Here is a 14937-nt window from a genome sequence, read left to right as displayed (position 1 = left end):
TTGAGAGTACGTGGTCGGGTCGTCACCTTGCAGCGCCAAAGACGCGTTCCATCCTGACCTCCACAGAAGTCGACAGCACAGAACCAGGCCCCTCAGCCCATCTAATCGATGCCAAACTAATATTCTGCCTGGTCCCAATGAGGTGCAAGTTCATTTATCATCCAATTGGGTGAGGTCAACCCGACGAAACAACATTCTTCAGTCCACAGTGTACAGACATCACAACATCACAACAAGTACGGTCCATGTCTACAAATATTATTAATCAACAGTCTCATCAAACGGGGAGTTTTTTCAGCGGTCCAGGCAGTCACTGGCCATAGGAAGAAGCTGTTCCTCCTGTATCTCAGATGGGGTGGTAGGGGTCCTCACAGATTTTACGGACCCCTCTCTTTTAGCTGGACCATAGCCCTCAACACCCATCCCATCCATGTACTCCAGCGCCACTTATTGTTGAGTGTGTATATGTTCCATGAGTGTGTGGATTCCCTCCACGTGCTCTGGTTTCCTCCCTCATTAAGAACATCAGAAACAGGAGCAGGAGTCGGTCATTCGGCCCATCAAGCCTGCTTCACCATTCAATGTGATCATGGCTGATCTGATGATCAGCTCATCTCCACCGACCTGCCTTTTCCCCATATCCCTTAGTTCCCTTCCCTGCCTGAAATCGGTTCACTGAGGTCGCTTCCATGAATGTATGTGGGCTAGTGAGTTAGTTTCCTGCTGCAATCAGCCACTGGTGGGTTATGGTGGAGATTCTGGAGAAATGAGGGATGTAAAATGTTGAAAGGTTGTTTCCCACGGTGGGAGAATGTAGAACAAGAAGGCACAACGTCAGGGTTGAAGGGCTGCGGGCAACTTGTGGAAGGACCCACATGGGCTGCTGGAAACTGGCTCATGGGAACCAGGCATCAGAACTGGGATTTGAGAGGGGGCTGAGGGCAAAAAGAGCTCCCGAATGGCTGGAGACTTCCTGATCGTATTGGAGGTTTGGATCTGGAGCTCGGGTGGCTGATGGATCAAATAGGAGTCTGTGTGGCTGTGGGCGGGCTGGAGGCAAATCCACAGATACTCCATGACTCTGATGAGACTCTCTTTGGCTTCTCTTTCTCCTGTTGTTGGGGGCGTCGGGCAAAGCTCATTATGATTCTTTTGTTTGCGTTATGGCAGGTAGAAGGAAATTTTGTGCAATATTGCATGTTCTGTTCTATTATGTGACAAAACAATGTTGAATCTAATGCAGGGTTAGTGTGAATGCACATTCAAGGCTGAAGAGACTCCGTTCTCACTTTTTCTAACCGTGTCGAACTGATTCTCGTCTTGCAAATTAATGTGAAACACTGATTAAATGTCTAATTTTTACTCATTCAGATTTATTGTCAGAGTATGTTCATGACATCACATACAAGCCTGAGATTCTTTTTTTCTGCGGGCCAGGCAGAGTTACCACTTATTGGTAGTGAAAAACAGAACTGTACTGAACATACAAATGTAAACAAATAAAGAAATGTAAACAGCGTGGCGGTTAAATGTAGACATTCAGCACAGTAATGGGAACAGTGCCTTTAACACCATCGTCCCCATAAAACTGATTAGCAAACTCCAGGGCCTGGGACTCAACACCCCATTGTGTAACTGGATCCTTGATTTCCTCACCTCCAGACCACAATCTCCATCAGTACCGTGTTCTCAGCCCCCTGCTCTACTCTCTTTACATCTATGACTGTGTTACTTGGTACGACAATAACGCCATCTTCCAATTTGCTGCCGATACCAGGCTAGTGGGTTGTTATAAGTAAGGGGATGAGTCAGTGTACAGGAGGAAGATTGAAAACTTGGCTGAACGGTGCACCAACAACAACCTCACACTCACTGTCTGGATTCGAACCCTGGTCCCGATGGTTGGTGGTGTAGCCGCGTTGCGCCACAGCACCACGGGCAGTATGGTTAGCGCAACTGTGCTACAGCGCCAGCGATCGGGACTGGAGTTAGAATCCCGCATTGTCTGTAAGGAGTTTGCACGTTCCCTCTGTGTCTGCAGGGTTTGGGTTTCTTGCCACCCTCCAAACGTACCAGGGTGTGGGGGGGGTGGGGGGCGGTTGTAGGTCAATTGGGTGTGACTGAGCAGCACAGACTTGTGGGCCAAATGCTGAACTGTAGTTGATAAAGAGCAAACTGATGTGTGCATCTTGCTGCCCAGTTATTCCAGGGCTTTGTGTAGGGCCAGTGATAGACCTGTTGCTATGATAGGCAAACTGGAACTGGAACAGATCCACGTCACTGCTCAGACAGGAGCTGGCAGGCTTCAACACCAGCCTTTCATCACTGTTCATCGCTTCATCACTGTAATGTGAGTGCTACTGGTCGATAGTCATTTAGGCAGGTAACCGCACTCTACTTAGGCACCTGTACGATTTACACCTGTTCAAAACAGGTGGGTGCCATGCCCTGCCGGAGTGAGATGTTGAAGACTGTCCAAAATTTCCACCGTCCCAGACATACATTGTTGTACAGCTACTTCCATTTGAATGTAGCAAGGTATTTAAGAAAAACAGATGGAAGTGCATGTGTGATAAATCCACAATTTGTGTCTTATCGTGAGGTGTCAGTTGTACGTAGTCCTTTCATTAAGAACCATAGAACATTACAGCACCTAAAACAGGCCTTTTGGCCCTTCCATGTTCCTGTCCAAATTCTTCAATGTTGAACGAGCCGGCATTCACTGCTTCAGCTGGAAACTCATTCCACACCCCCACCACCCTCTGTTCCCCTTTCACCCTCAACCCATGTTCTCTGGTTTGTATCTCACCTCCCCTCAGTGGAAAAAGCTGACCTACTGTTACGAGTCCAGAGGACCCCAAAACCCAGCAGTAATAGATCTGCACCATGACAAAGAGTTACTTAAACAAAAGTTGCTTTTAATTATCTTTGAACATGAAAATAGAATCAAACTTTAACTTATTTCTATTAACTCACAGCCTACTTAACCCCTTTCTAATTCTAAGCTCAGGTGTGTGTAATGTGCAAAGTTCAGCAAAGTTTTTGGTTCACAGTCCAATCTCACTGGTTGCAGGCAATTCTTGTACTGTGCACAGAAGTTAGCATTAATAAAGTTCACCAGGCTTTGGTGCTTAACAGGTAAATGGTTACCACTCAAGAGGGTTCTTGTTGGTTTTCAGAGAGAGTTTTCCTTGTTCCAGGACATCCACAACTGATTCCTTTTTAATCAACCACTCTGGTGTCTTGCTGACGAAACTTGCCCCCTTCAGGGTTCTCCAGATGATAACCTCTTTCTTTCAGGTCACCACAGAGTTCCTTTCTGTTTCTCCTATTCCAAGGGAAACACCGGACAGCCAGTCCTCTCCTTTGACCAGGCCGTCTTCCAAAGCTTGCCAGCTCATCCCTCTGGAACTGATGTCTGTGTGTGTCCTTCTTTCTCTCACTCCCTCCCACTCTGAGAGCAAAGCCTGTTTTTTTCCTGCTCTGCCTGCAAAGATCATGACCTTCCAGACGGTAAATGCTCTTTTCCAGACAAAGCTGCTACTGCCTGTTGTTACATTTGTTGCCTTTTGCAAATAACAGCCCATCATGTGTCTGAGCCTTTTGCAAAAGCTCCTGCAAAAATTCTGTTTTAAAGTGTTTGTGTGTGACCTGCTCTAACAAACATTTCCCAATTTATCTCCCAAACACCTCTATATACTCTGTTACACTACATTTACTATCTATCAAATCTCCCCTCATTCTTCTACGCTCCAGTGAATAAAGTCCTAACCTGTTTAACCTTTCCCTGTAACTCAGTTCAAGTCCGGGCAACATCCTAGTCAATATTCTCTGCACTCTTTCCATCTTAATGATATCTTTCCTGTAGTTAGGTGACCAAAACTGCACACAATGCTCCAGATTTGGCCTCACCAATGATTTATACAACTTTACCCTAACATCCCAACTCCTAAACTCAACACTTTGATTTATGAAGGCCAAAGCTCTCTTCACAACCCTGTCCACCGGTTTCACCAGATCCCTCTGTTCTGCCACACTCCTCAGTGTCCTATATTGGTTTGTCCTTCCGAAATGCAGCTCTCACACTTGTCTGCATTAAATTCCATCAGCCATTTGCTGCCCATTTTTCCAGCTGCTCTCCATCCCTCTGCAAGCTTTGAAACCCCTGGCTCTCCAATCTTTGTGTCACCTTCAAACCTGCTGATCCAGTTTGTGGGGATTTGCTTTCCCTGATTCCTGCTTCACAACAGATGGAATTGGGATTTTTAACGACCCCCTGCTCTGAACTCTCCCCCCTCCCCCCCCCCCCTGGTTGAATGTACTAAAGGATGAATTGGTGTAAAAATGACTCGTGTAAATTGTGAGTGTTCTCTGTAGTAACACATAAACCTTTGGTGAAGGTTCAGCCAGCGAAAGGCCTTGGATGGGTTTTGCTCATAGCAGCTGTTTGAATAAAGTTGTATTTGTATAAAATGGCGTCGCCCAGGATGAAGAGCTGGTCGATGTGGTGGGGGGGGGGAGGGGATGGGGGGACTCTCTTAAAGGGTCTCCTTATCCCTGCTCAGTAAGTCTTTATTAGTATATTATAAAGGCTTTATCTGTAAACTTGGGGGGGGTGTGGGGGTTAACGATGATGTTATTGTTTGTTTTTTCGGGTGGATCCTTGCAGGGGGAGGATGCAGCGAAGGGTAAATGTTTCTAAAGAAGGTGACTGAAAATAAAGGAAATGCTTCAAGGTTTATATATTCATGCAAGTGAAATTTGTTCAGTGAAAGGATAGTTTAGTACCTTTGTCTTTTAAACTGTTTATTCCTAATGCAGGGCATTGTAAGAGTGAGCCTCAACCAACTGGAAAACTCGCCAATCCCTGTAGATGCTGGATACCTGGGGTTTTACTGTATTTGATAAATATCCTGTCCAAAATCCTGAAGCGTTTCACTTGCCAGGAATGAAATCAGATGGGGAGACGGAGGGCGGTGGCTGTGATTTAATGTTGCAAGCAAGGTTTTACTGTGCATTGTGTAACATGATGTCATTTACTTTTGGTATCTCAGAATGGTAAGAACATGTATTCCTACACCAACCATGCTGCGGAGTCCGACAACTTGTGAGTGATCTGGACGTGGGAAGCTGCCTCCGACTCAGACCAGAAGTGGGCAGTGATGAAACTTGATTTTATACCCATTATGTTATCTTTTACAAAAACTTTCTAAGATGTCTTTACAAAGGATAGTTGGATTTCCTCCTCTGCCTGTGATGAGGTTTGAGTTATATAGAGCCACGAGTGTGGAGGATGCATGGTGAAATGTATTGCACGTTCCTGTTTTAACTAAATATGGGGGGTTTTTAAGGAGAGAGAGTGGGGCCTTTTCTGTGACGGGATGGGAGACAATGAGAGTATATACTGTACGATCACTTAGAGGTGGAAGGGTGAGAATGTCCTGATTTCTACTTCAGAATGAATATGGCGGTGTGGGAGAGCTTATAAATCCCCAGGCTCCATGGTGTCAACGATACCATCCAAAGATCACGATGGCTTGTGTGAGTTGCAAGTATTGTGGAAGGCTCACTCGCTGTACAGGAACAATCCCAGTTCACAAACACCACAGCGTTGAATACAGATCATTGGCTCCTGTGCAGACTGCGTGGCAGGAAAGGAGTATGCTTCTCAGACGAGGGAGCTTCTGAAATATCGGATTGGCTCTCTGCAGCAGGAAGGAAGGCCACATGCCCAGACTGAGTCGAAGCTTTTTACAAGAGTTGTGATTTTTTTTTTCTCTCTATCTCTATCTAGGGTAGCTTTGTCACCTAATTGCTTCAAGTTGGGAGTCTTTGCCCAGTTCTGCAGCATGGAAGCTATTTTCATAGTGTGCCTGAGGGTGAACAAGCTCACATGGTATCCTTCAAGTCGCAGACTGCAGCATGAGCCTCAGCATCCAATTCAGTCGCGGAATTCTCCAGACCATTGATTTAGGCAGGCTCCCAGTCCATCCATTACAAATTGTTTATGGAAAATTTGAAATCCATAATTCTCCATCCCTTAAATTTTAAGAAAGGGAACAGAAGCCCTCTATGGCACACGATTGATTTTGTGAAGAGCCAGTCCACCACATACCAAGTTACAAATGGAAATACATAAACAAATCCTTTGGGTACGTTGCAGGTTTACAGCGTAGGAAGGAGTTGGTTTGTGCGGCATGTTCATTGCCTCTGATGTGTTCCTCACCTGGTTGTCCTATTGCCCCGAATTCCACCTCTGAGACGACATTCTGAGGTTATTTGACTTGCAAAGTGGGAAAAGATATTCTCCAAGAGAAAATTCCCCCATACATTGCCCATTCTATTTTGAAACACTTCTCGTTGAATGGAATGTAAAACACGGAGGACAGTTTGGAAATGCTCTCTCAGTTTTGCACATTGTCATTGTTCCTGGCCAACTACTGATCCTGGGGGACAGGAGGAAGAGGAAGGTGAATGAAAACTATCCATCCCTGAGCCCAAAACTTGAATGCTAGGTGCCAAATTTTAAGTGCATGCATAATCCGCCACTTGTTCAAATGAAACTTTTATTGTTGCCTTCAGGATAGCTGAGCTCCGGACCAACCAATTATTTTTCTCCGCAATCTTCTGTGGGCTGTAAAACGAGTTGAATGATGGAGCTTTTCAAAGGTTGGGGCTGTAAAAACCCATTGTGGTTTATGCTCAATATTTTTTAAATGACTTTGTTTCATTTCCATTTTTGCCCATTGATTATAAAGATTACGATTCACTTTGTGAGGATCCTTTGTTGTCTGAAGCCTTTAATTGTGAGAAAGGGTGGGCCAAGGAATAGCCTCCAAACCTTAACCAATTCCAGTGATTGGACACTGTCGGCTCCCAATTGGTGTCCTTCATTGGGATATCCTTGTTTTCCATTGGGTATGGTCAATGTCCCAACTTGGGTAGAGACCTTTCTAGGAAGGAAATATTCTGGATCATTATTGTTCATGATCTTTTCATTGGAGATGCACAAATTAGGTTATGCTGACATCAGCATTTTCAAATGTCCGCTTGACTTCCAATCAGAAAAGAGATTGACACCACAAAACTCTGTGATCTAGACCGATTTATTGAAACCAAATTCATGAAATAAATGGTCAGCACTAACTCAATTAATCAGCTAAGACTTTGTTATTTGGAAAGGAATGGGATTTAACATTGTGATTTCAGGGCTGAGTTGTAAATTTGTTTTGTTTGAAATCCTCATGTTATTGGTAACAGTGAAACGATTGTGCGGGAACCTATTTATTGTATATCTCTGCTCTTAACCCCCCCCACTTACCTCAAATAAATATTCACCTGCTCATTACAATATTTATAACCTGGCTGAATACAGCTCCACTTCCCTTTTGAGGATTACAAACTATATTTAAAGCAAATCCATGTTTTTGTATTAAAATTCTGTTTCATTGAAATAATTGTCTTAAACATCTCATGTGCATTGTACAAGCCTTTTGGAAAATTGTCAAATTTATATAAGCTAAGAAAATGTTAAATATGTTGGTATAATCTGTACTTGAAAATCATCTAAAATAAATAAATATTGTAAATTGGTTTCAAGGTCCCTGAAGTTGCATCTGGCACATTGTTGTAATGAATTTTCCCTTTCTTTACAATTTGGGGGGGGGGGGGGGAAGAGAGTAGATGGGTGGAGGGGGAGAGAGAATGGGGAGAGGGTAGAGAGGGGGGAGGGGGTAGAGGGGAAGTGAGAATGGGGAGAGGGTAGAGAGGGGAAGAGAATGGGGAGAGGGGAAGAGAGGGAGGGGTAGAGAGAATGGGGAGAGGGGGGAGAGAGAATGGGGAAAGGGTAGAGGGTGAGGGTAGAGAGAATAGGGGAGAGGGGGTAGAGAGTAGAGAATGAGGAGAGGTGGAGGGGGTAGGGAGAAAGAGAGAGGGGCTAGAGTTGGAGAGGGAGGGGTAGAGAGAATGGGGAGGGGGGGTAGAGAATGAGGAGAGGTGGAGGGGGTAGGGAGAAAGGGGGAGGGGCTAGAGTTGGAGGGAGAGGGGGGGAGATAGAGGGGTAGAGGGAGGGGGAGAGGAGGGAAGGAGTAGAGATTGGGGAGAGTGGAGGAGGGGATTGAGAGGGAGTATAGAGAGAGTGGGGGATGAGGTATAGAGTGGGGGAGGGGTATAGAGCGAGGGGGAGGTTCGAGATTTGGAGAGAGAATGGAGGAGGGGGTAGACAGGGAGGGAGGCCATAGATTTAGGGGTAGAGCGAGGGAGAGGTGGGTAAAGAGGGAGGGTGTAGAGAGATGGGGAGGGGTTAGAGAGGGAAGGGGAGAGGGCTAGGGGGTATAGAGGGAGGGAGGAGATATAGGGGGTCAAGAAAGGAAAGGGGTAGAAAAGGAGGGGGAAGGGATGGAAAGTGGGGAGGGGTTAGAGGTGGAGAGTGGGGGAGGGGGAGATAGAGGGGTAGGGGTAGAGAGGGACAGGTAGAGAGGGGGAGGGGAAAGACAGCGGAGGGAGAGAGGGACGAGAGGGGGAGGGGAAAGTGCGAGGGGAGAGAGATGGAGGGGAGGGGATAGAGAGGGATAGGGGGTGGAGAAAAAGGGGAGAGTGAGGGGAGGGGGTAGAGTGGGAGGGTAAAAGAAAGTGTGGGTGATAGAGAGTGGGTAGAGGGGGAGGGAGAGAGAGGGGTAGGAGGTAGGGAGGGAGAATGAGAGGGGGAGAGAAGGATGGGAAGGAAGATAACCTGCTTTGGACCATGAAATTTACTCATTGTCTCACTCCATCAGGAGTATTTCACATCAAATCATAGAAATCAACAGCAAACCTTTGCCCCTTCTCGTCTCTGCTGAACTAATATTCTGCCTGGTCTCACTGACCTGCACCCAGTCCATATCGTTTTCTACCCCAGGCACGTGGATGCAAGAAAAAAAGAGGGTTAGGGGCATGTGGAAAGGAAGGTTTGTTATATTGTGTGGGTTTATATAGGTTTATATGGAATGGTCTGCATTTGGATAGGTACGTGGATAGGAAAGGTTTAAAGTGCTATGGGCCAAATGCAGCCAGGTGGGACCAGCTGAGGAGATGTGTTGACATGGAGAGGTGGGGCTAATGGTATTGTTTCCATGTTGCATAGTGTTCTGACTCACTGTTGCCAAATCAAGATCAGGATTCCTTTATGGTCATATAATAGTACGGAATGTGTAATATTTCATGAAACTGCCTTCTGCCTGCTATACGGCAGACAAAGATTTCAGATTTGTTGTCGAGTACATACGTGACATCACATACAACCCTGAGATTCCTTGAATGACCACTGATCGGTAGTGCAAAAAAATAAACTGTACATAGCATACAATGTGTAAACAGGAAATGAACATACAGAAACTCACTGTGCAATACAGGGAGAATAAAAAGAAAACCGATAAAGTCAGAGTCCCAGATTAACATAACATAACATAACAATTACAGCACGGAAACAGGCCATTAGGCCCTTCTAGTCCGCACCGAACCAAACACCCCTTTCTAGTCCCACCTCCCTGCACAATGCCCATAACCCTCCATCTTCTTCTCATCCATATACCTGTCCAACCTTTTCTTAAATAATACAATTGACTCCGCCGCCACTATTTCTCCCGGAAGATGATTCCACACAGCTACCACTCTCTGAGTAAAGAAGTTCCCCCTCATGTTACCTCTAAACCTCTCCCCCTTAATTCTTAACTCATGTCCTCTTGTTTTAATCTTTCCTCCTCTTAACAGAAATAGTCTATCCACATCCATTCTGTCTATCCCTTTCATAATCTTAAATACTTCTATTAAATCCCCTCTCAACCTTCTACGCTCCAAAGAATAAAGACCCAATCTGTCCAATCTCTCCCCATACTCCAGATGCTTAAACCCAGGCAACATTCTGGTAAACCTTCTCTGCACTCTCTCCACTCTGTTTATATCCTTCCTATAATTAGGCGACCAGAACTGCACACAGAACTCCAAATTAGGCCGCACCAACGTCTTATACAATCTCAACATCACCTCCCAACTCCTATATTCCATGCAATGATTGATAAAGGCCAGCATACTAAAAGCCTTCTTCACCACCCTATTCACGTGAGTTTCTACCTTCAGGGAACGATGTACCGTTACTCCTAAATCTTTCTGCTCTTCTGTATTCCTCAATGCTCTCCCATTTACCACATATGTCCTATTCTGATTCTTCTTACCAAAATGAAGCACCTCACACTTATCAGCATTAAATTCCATCTGCCATTTTTCAGCCCACTTTTCTAAGCAGCCCAAATCCCTCTGCAATCCTTGAAAACCTTCTTCATTATCCACTATTCCACCTATCTTAGTATCGTCTGCATATTTACTAATCCAATTCACCACCCCATCATCTAGATCATTAATGTATATAACGAACAACAATGGGCCCAATACAGATCCTTGAGGCACACCACTGGTCACCGGCCTCCAACCTGACAGACAATTATCCACTACCACTCTCTGGCCTCTCCCATTCAGCCAATGTTCAATCCATTTGACTATCTTAAAATTTATACCTAAAGACTGCACCTTCCTAACTAACCTTCCATGTGGTACCTTATCGAAGGCCTTACTGAAGTCCATATAGACAACATCCACTGTGCTACCCTCATCCACATTCCTAGTCACCTCTTCAAAAAATTCAATCAGATTGGTCAAACATGACCTTCCTCCCACAAATCCTGATCAGACCCTGTCTATCCAGATGTTTATAAGTACTATCTCTAAGAATTTTCTCCATTAATTTACCTACCACAGACGTCAAACTTACAGGCCGATAGTTGCCAGGCTTCCTCCTTGAACCCTTTTTAAATAACGGAACCACATGCGCAATGCGCCAATCCTCCGGCACTATCCCCATATCTAATGACATTTGGAAAATTACCGCCAGAGCCTCTGCTATTTCCTCCTTCACTTCTCTCAATGTCCTGGGGAAGATCCCGTCTGGTCCCGGAGACTTATCCACCTTTATATTCTTCAAAAGCCTTAAAACTACACCTTTTGTAATCTCTATATTCCCCATATTTACCCACTTTGCTTTTTTTATCCCACATCTCCCAATATCCTCCTTAGTGAATACCGAAGAAAAGAAACTGTTCAATATCTACCCCATTTCTCTAGGCTCCACACACAGTTTTCCACTCTGATTTTCTAAGGGACCAATTTTGTCTCTAGCTTTCCTCTTACCATTAACATATTTGTAGAACTCTTTTGGATTAGTTTTCACCCTGCTTGCCATAGTTTTCTCGTACCTTCTTTTAGCTTTCCTAATTCCTCTCTTAAGATTCCTCTTACATTCAATGTATCTTTCAAACATCTCCTTAACTCCATGCTTCTTATATCTAATGTACGCCTCCCTTTTTCTTCGAACCAAGTTTCCAATATTCCTTGAAAACCACGGCTCTCTCAAACCTTTTGCCCCTCCTTTTAACCTAACAGGAACATAAAGCTTGTAATTGAGTTTGTAATTGTGGAGTCTGATGGTGGAGGGGTAGCAGCCATTCCTGAACCTGGTGGGGTGAGTCTTCTGGCACCGAGACCTCAGACTTGCCAGTAGTGTTGCCTGGCACTTCACACAAATGTGTTGACATTTAAAGGTGAACTATATTTGCATATGGCTTTCTGATACAGGGAGCAATATTGGACCGCAGAACCCTTTCAATTCCTAACAATAGGAGAAAGAGAAGCAAAAGAGGGTCCCTTCAGAGACACTGAGTGTCCTTGGATTCGCCCTCCGCAGCCGCACAGACTCCTGTTCGATCCGTCGGCCCCCAAAGCTCCAGAAACCTACAAATTAAATTGAAACACATGGCTGGGGAAACAGCATAGTTTCTATATATAGAGCAAAGATAAAGAAAGATAACCAATGTTTCAGGCTTGAACCCTTCATCAAGGTCTGAGTCAAATGTGGGCAGGCGTCCAAACCAAATGGTGGGGGAGGTGCAGGGGGAGGAGTTCAGGTCCACAGGCAGGAGGTCATAGGTGGATACGGGAGGGAGGGCACACCAGCAAACAGGGGGAGGGTGATGGCTCTGTGAACGGAGAGGGAAGGGGTGGAGAGAGGTAAAAACTCTGGAATCACATTGGTTTGAGAATTCCTGAGCAGAAATCGAAAACAAGCGTGGTATTCTCTCATCATGTCTTCCTGAGCCTGTTTGGGAAGCATTGTTAACAATCCGAACACACCTCTCAACCTAGACCAGAAGCAAAACACAATCTAGGGGAGAAATTCAACAGGAGTGAAACACAAGAGTTTTCAGACACTTTAGGCCTTTCTACACAGAGATCCCACTAAACTGGTGTGTCAAGGACCCGTGTATAAAGCCAGGTTGGGTTGGATTGGAGCGTTCACACTGAACCACCGACCTTTTACATAGGGATCCAGCAAAGGAGGTGCGTCCTGCAGCGTAACAGGATTGGTGCCCCGGGAAGGCGGGTCAGCCTTTTACACTGGAGCCGATGTGAAATGTGGGCTCTGTAACTACAAACTTGTCGGGTAATTACCGGGATGAAAATGATCCCCCCCCTTCCCGTGCTTGTTGCGTTCACACAGGTAAGTGAAGCAGTTTAAAAGCTGTTAATTACCATCTTTCAAGGACAGTGTAAAAGGGCCTTGTGATTATAGTAAACTCTAGTTCACTGTGATTGTAGTGGGCGGCACAACGCCTTTACAACACCAGCAGCCGGGACCGGGGTTTGAATCCTGCATTGTCTGTAAGGAGTTTGTACGTTTCCCCGTGTCTGCGTGGGATTTTATCCAGGTGCTCCAGTTTCCTCCTAATGTTCCAAACGTACCAGAGGTTGTAGGTTAACTGGGTGTATTTGGCTGGCACGGACGCATGGGCCAAAGTGGCTTGTTACCATGCTTTATGTCTAAATCCAAACATTTAAATTTAAAAACACAGAAATGCTGGAAGAACTGAACTGGTCTCGCAGTGTCCATGGGAGGTAAAGATATATTTAAGTTTAAGAAACAGCATGCAAACACACGTAGAAACATACAATACATCATTCAGGTGCCTTTCCGTTTGGTGTGGGTGATCATGTCTCTCCATCCGTGACAATCCCTGACCCTCCGAATTGTAGTTGTTGCCTCTCCTCCTTCGGTGCAGTCATGTTGAGTTCATGACTATACAAGGGGGAAAACATTGAAGGGGTTTCCCATTGCCTTATTCAGTTGCAGTGTCCACACTGCCCATTAATCAGCAAATTCATCTGCCCAGCATTTTTAGTTTACCAATCTGTGATGATATATCCACTACACTGGCCGCATTCCTCCCAACCTTCTGCAGGGGGAAACCACTGCACCTGCAGGTAGGCAACCTGGGAGGCTGGCCACACCTGGCCAGCTGTCAATCACTGACCTGTCTATAGACTCGAGCCGACCCCTCTCAGGGTCAGTCGGACACGTGGAAGCAGCAGAGGACAGTCAGACACAAATGGACCAGCAAAGATATTAAGACTGGTGTGTACAGAGTTTCAGCTGTACATATGTACAAAAATAAATAAATATTGATTTCTTTTTTCTTTTTGAAATATGTTTATTGAGTTTAACAAAAAACCCTTTACACAATGTAAACTAATGATAACAAAAATCAAACCATATTTTAGACATATCACATATCAATTGTAAATTAGGAAGCATTATTACAAAACTTATTTCATTCAGGACATCAAATTCTATAATTATAGTAAATTAAACAATTAAATCAAAATTCATACTGTGCCCAAAAATAATATTGAAAACAGAAATGGGGTCATTCGTTGAGGGGGATTATGGTCAATCTAAACAAATTGTTCAATTTAAGTGGACACAAATTCTGATTAAATATTTAGGTATTAAAATTGATAAAAATTTAGACAATTTATATAAATTGAATTATTTACTGCTACTTAGTAAAATTAAAGATGATTTAAATAGGTGGAATGATTTACCTATAACTTTAATAGGTGGAGTGAATTGAATTGAAATGAATATCAATTACCTCAAAATTTTGTTAAAGATCTTAACCTAATTGTTCGAAATTTTTTGAATACAAAAATTATACAAATAATAGGCATAAAATTCCCTTATTTTATTCTTCTCCGATCACGTGATAATGCTGTTCTGTGATATGATCTGTGATCTGAAGCCCCTTTGCTTATTTGTCAATAATAAAATGATTTTTTTTCTGCCGACTAATCTCCCCTCACCCTCTGAACAAGGTGATCTGTATATATTGTAAATATGAATCTAATATCGGCCCCCAGACACCAGGCAGGGAATGCCCAGAGCATCCACACCACTTCAACCCTCCGATGGTGAGAATAATCCATGACTGGGCCCCACATCTTATCAAATTCACACTTTGCATTGTTAATAGTAGATCTTATTTTTTCCGAACTTAAATAAGGCGTGATTTCATGTGAGTGGGTGAAACATCATCTTCCCACTTCATTAGAATTGCTGTCAACAAAGCAAAAGCGAGGATTCTCTTATAGGTTGAGGACAGAGATATATCCTCTTCTAGAGAAACAACAAATAAAGTAATCAAAGGGCAAGGTTCTAATTTAGTCTTAAGAATTGTAGATAAAGTTTGGAAAATACCTTTCCAAAAACAGTTCAGACACTCCCAAAGCAATGAAGCTTCAAAAATTTTACACTTATCACATAGTGGATCTATATCAGGATAAAAATGAGATAATTTAACTTTAGACACGTATTTTCTGTGCACCACCCTAAATTGCAACAAACAATGCCGTGCATTGGATTAGGGTTAAGAGTTGTGTCCCAATCCTCGTCCGAGAATTATCTATTCAAATCATGTGCTCAATCGTTCTTAATCCTGGTCATTGACGCCATTCTTAAACCCAATCAATTATTATAAATATTTGATATTCTCCATTGTTAAACAAATATTAGAGATT

The 14937-nt window shown here is 44.0% G+C and overlaps 1 protein-coding gene across 1 annotated transcript in view; it reads left to right on the top strand.

Annotated features, from left to right (window-relative positions):
- The window catches only part of LOC138765447 (polysialoglycoprotein-like), a 36880-nt gene extending 29291 nt beyond the window's left edge, over positions 1-7589 (top strand). Inside the window, exon 7 of the mRNA XM_069942487.1 lies at positions 5055-7589. Within this exon, the coding sequence (XP_069798588.1) occupies positions 5055-5111 (57 nt within the window). The 3' untranslated portion in view covers positions 5112-7589. The remainder of the gene's footprint in view (positions 1-5054) is intronic.
- Positions 7590-14937: the final 7348 nt, after the last annotated feature.

This window comes from Narcine bancroftii, chromosome 5 (assembly GCF_036971445.1).
Source record: "Narcine bancroftii isolate sNarBan1 chromosome 5, sNarBan1.hap1, whole genome shotgun sequence".
Classification (NCBI taxonomy): Eukaryota; Metazoa; Chordata; class Chondrichthyes; order Torpediniformes; family Narcinidae; genus Narcine; species Narcine bancroftii.
This window is presented reverse-complemented; position numbering and strand designations above follow the sequence as displayed.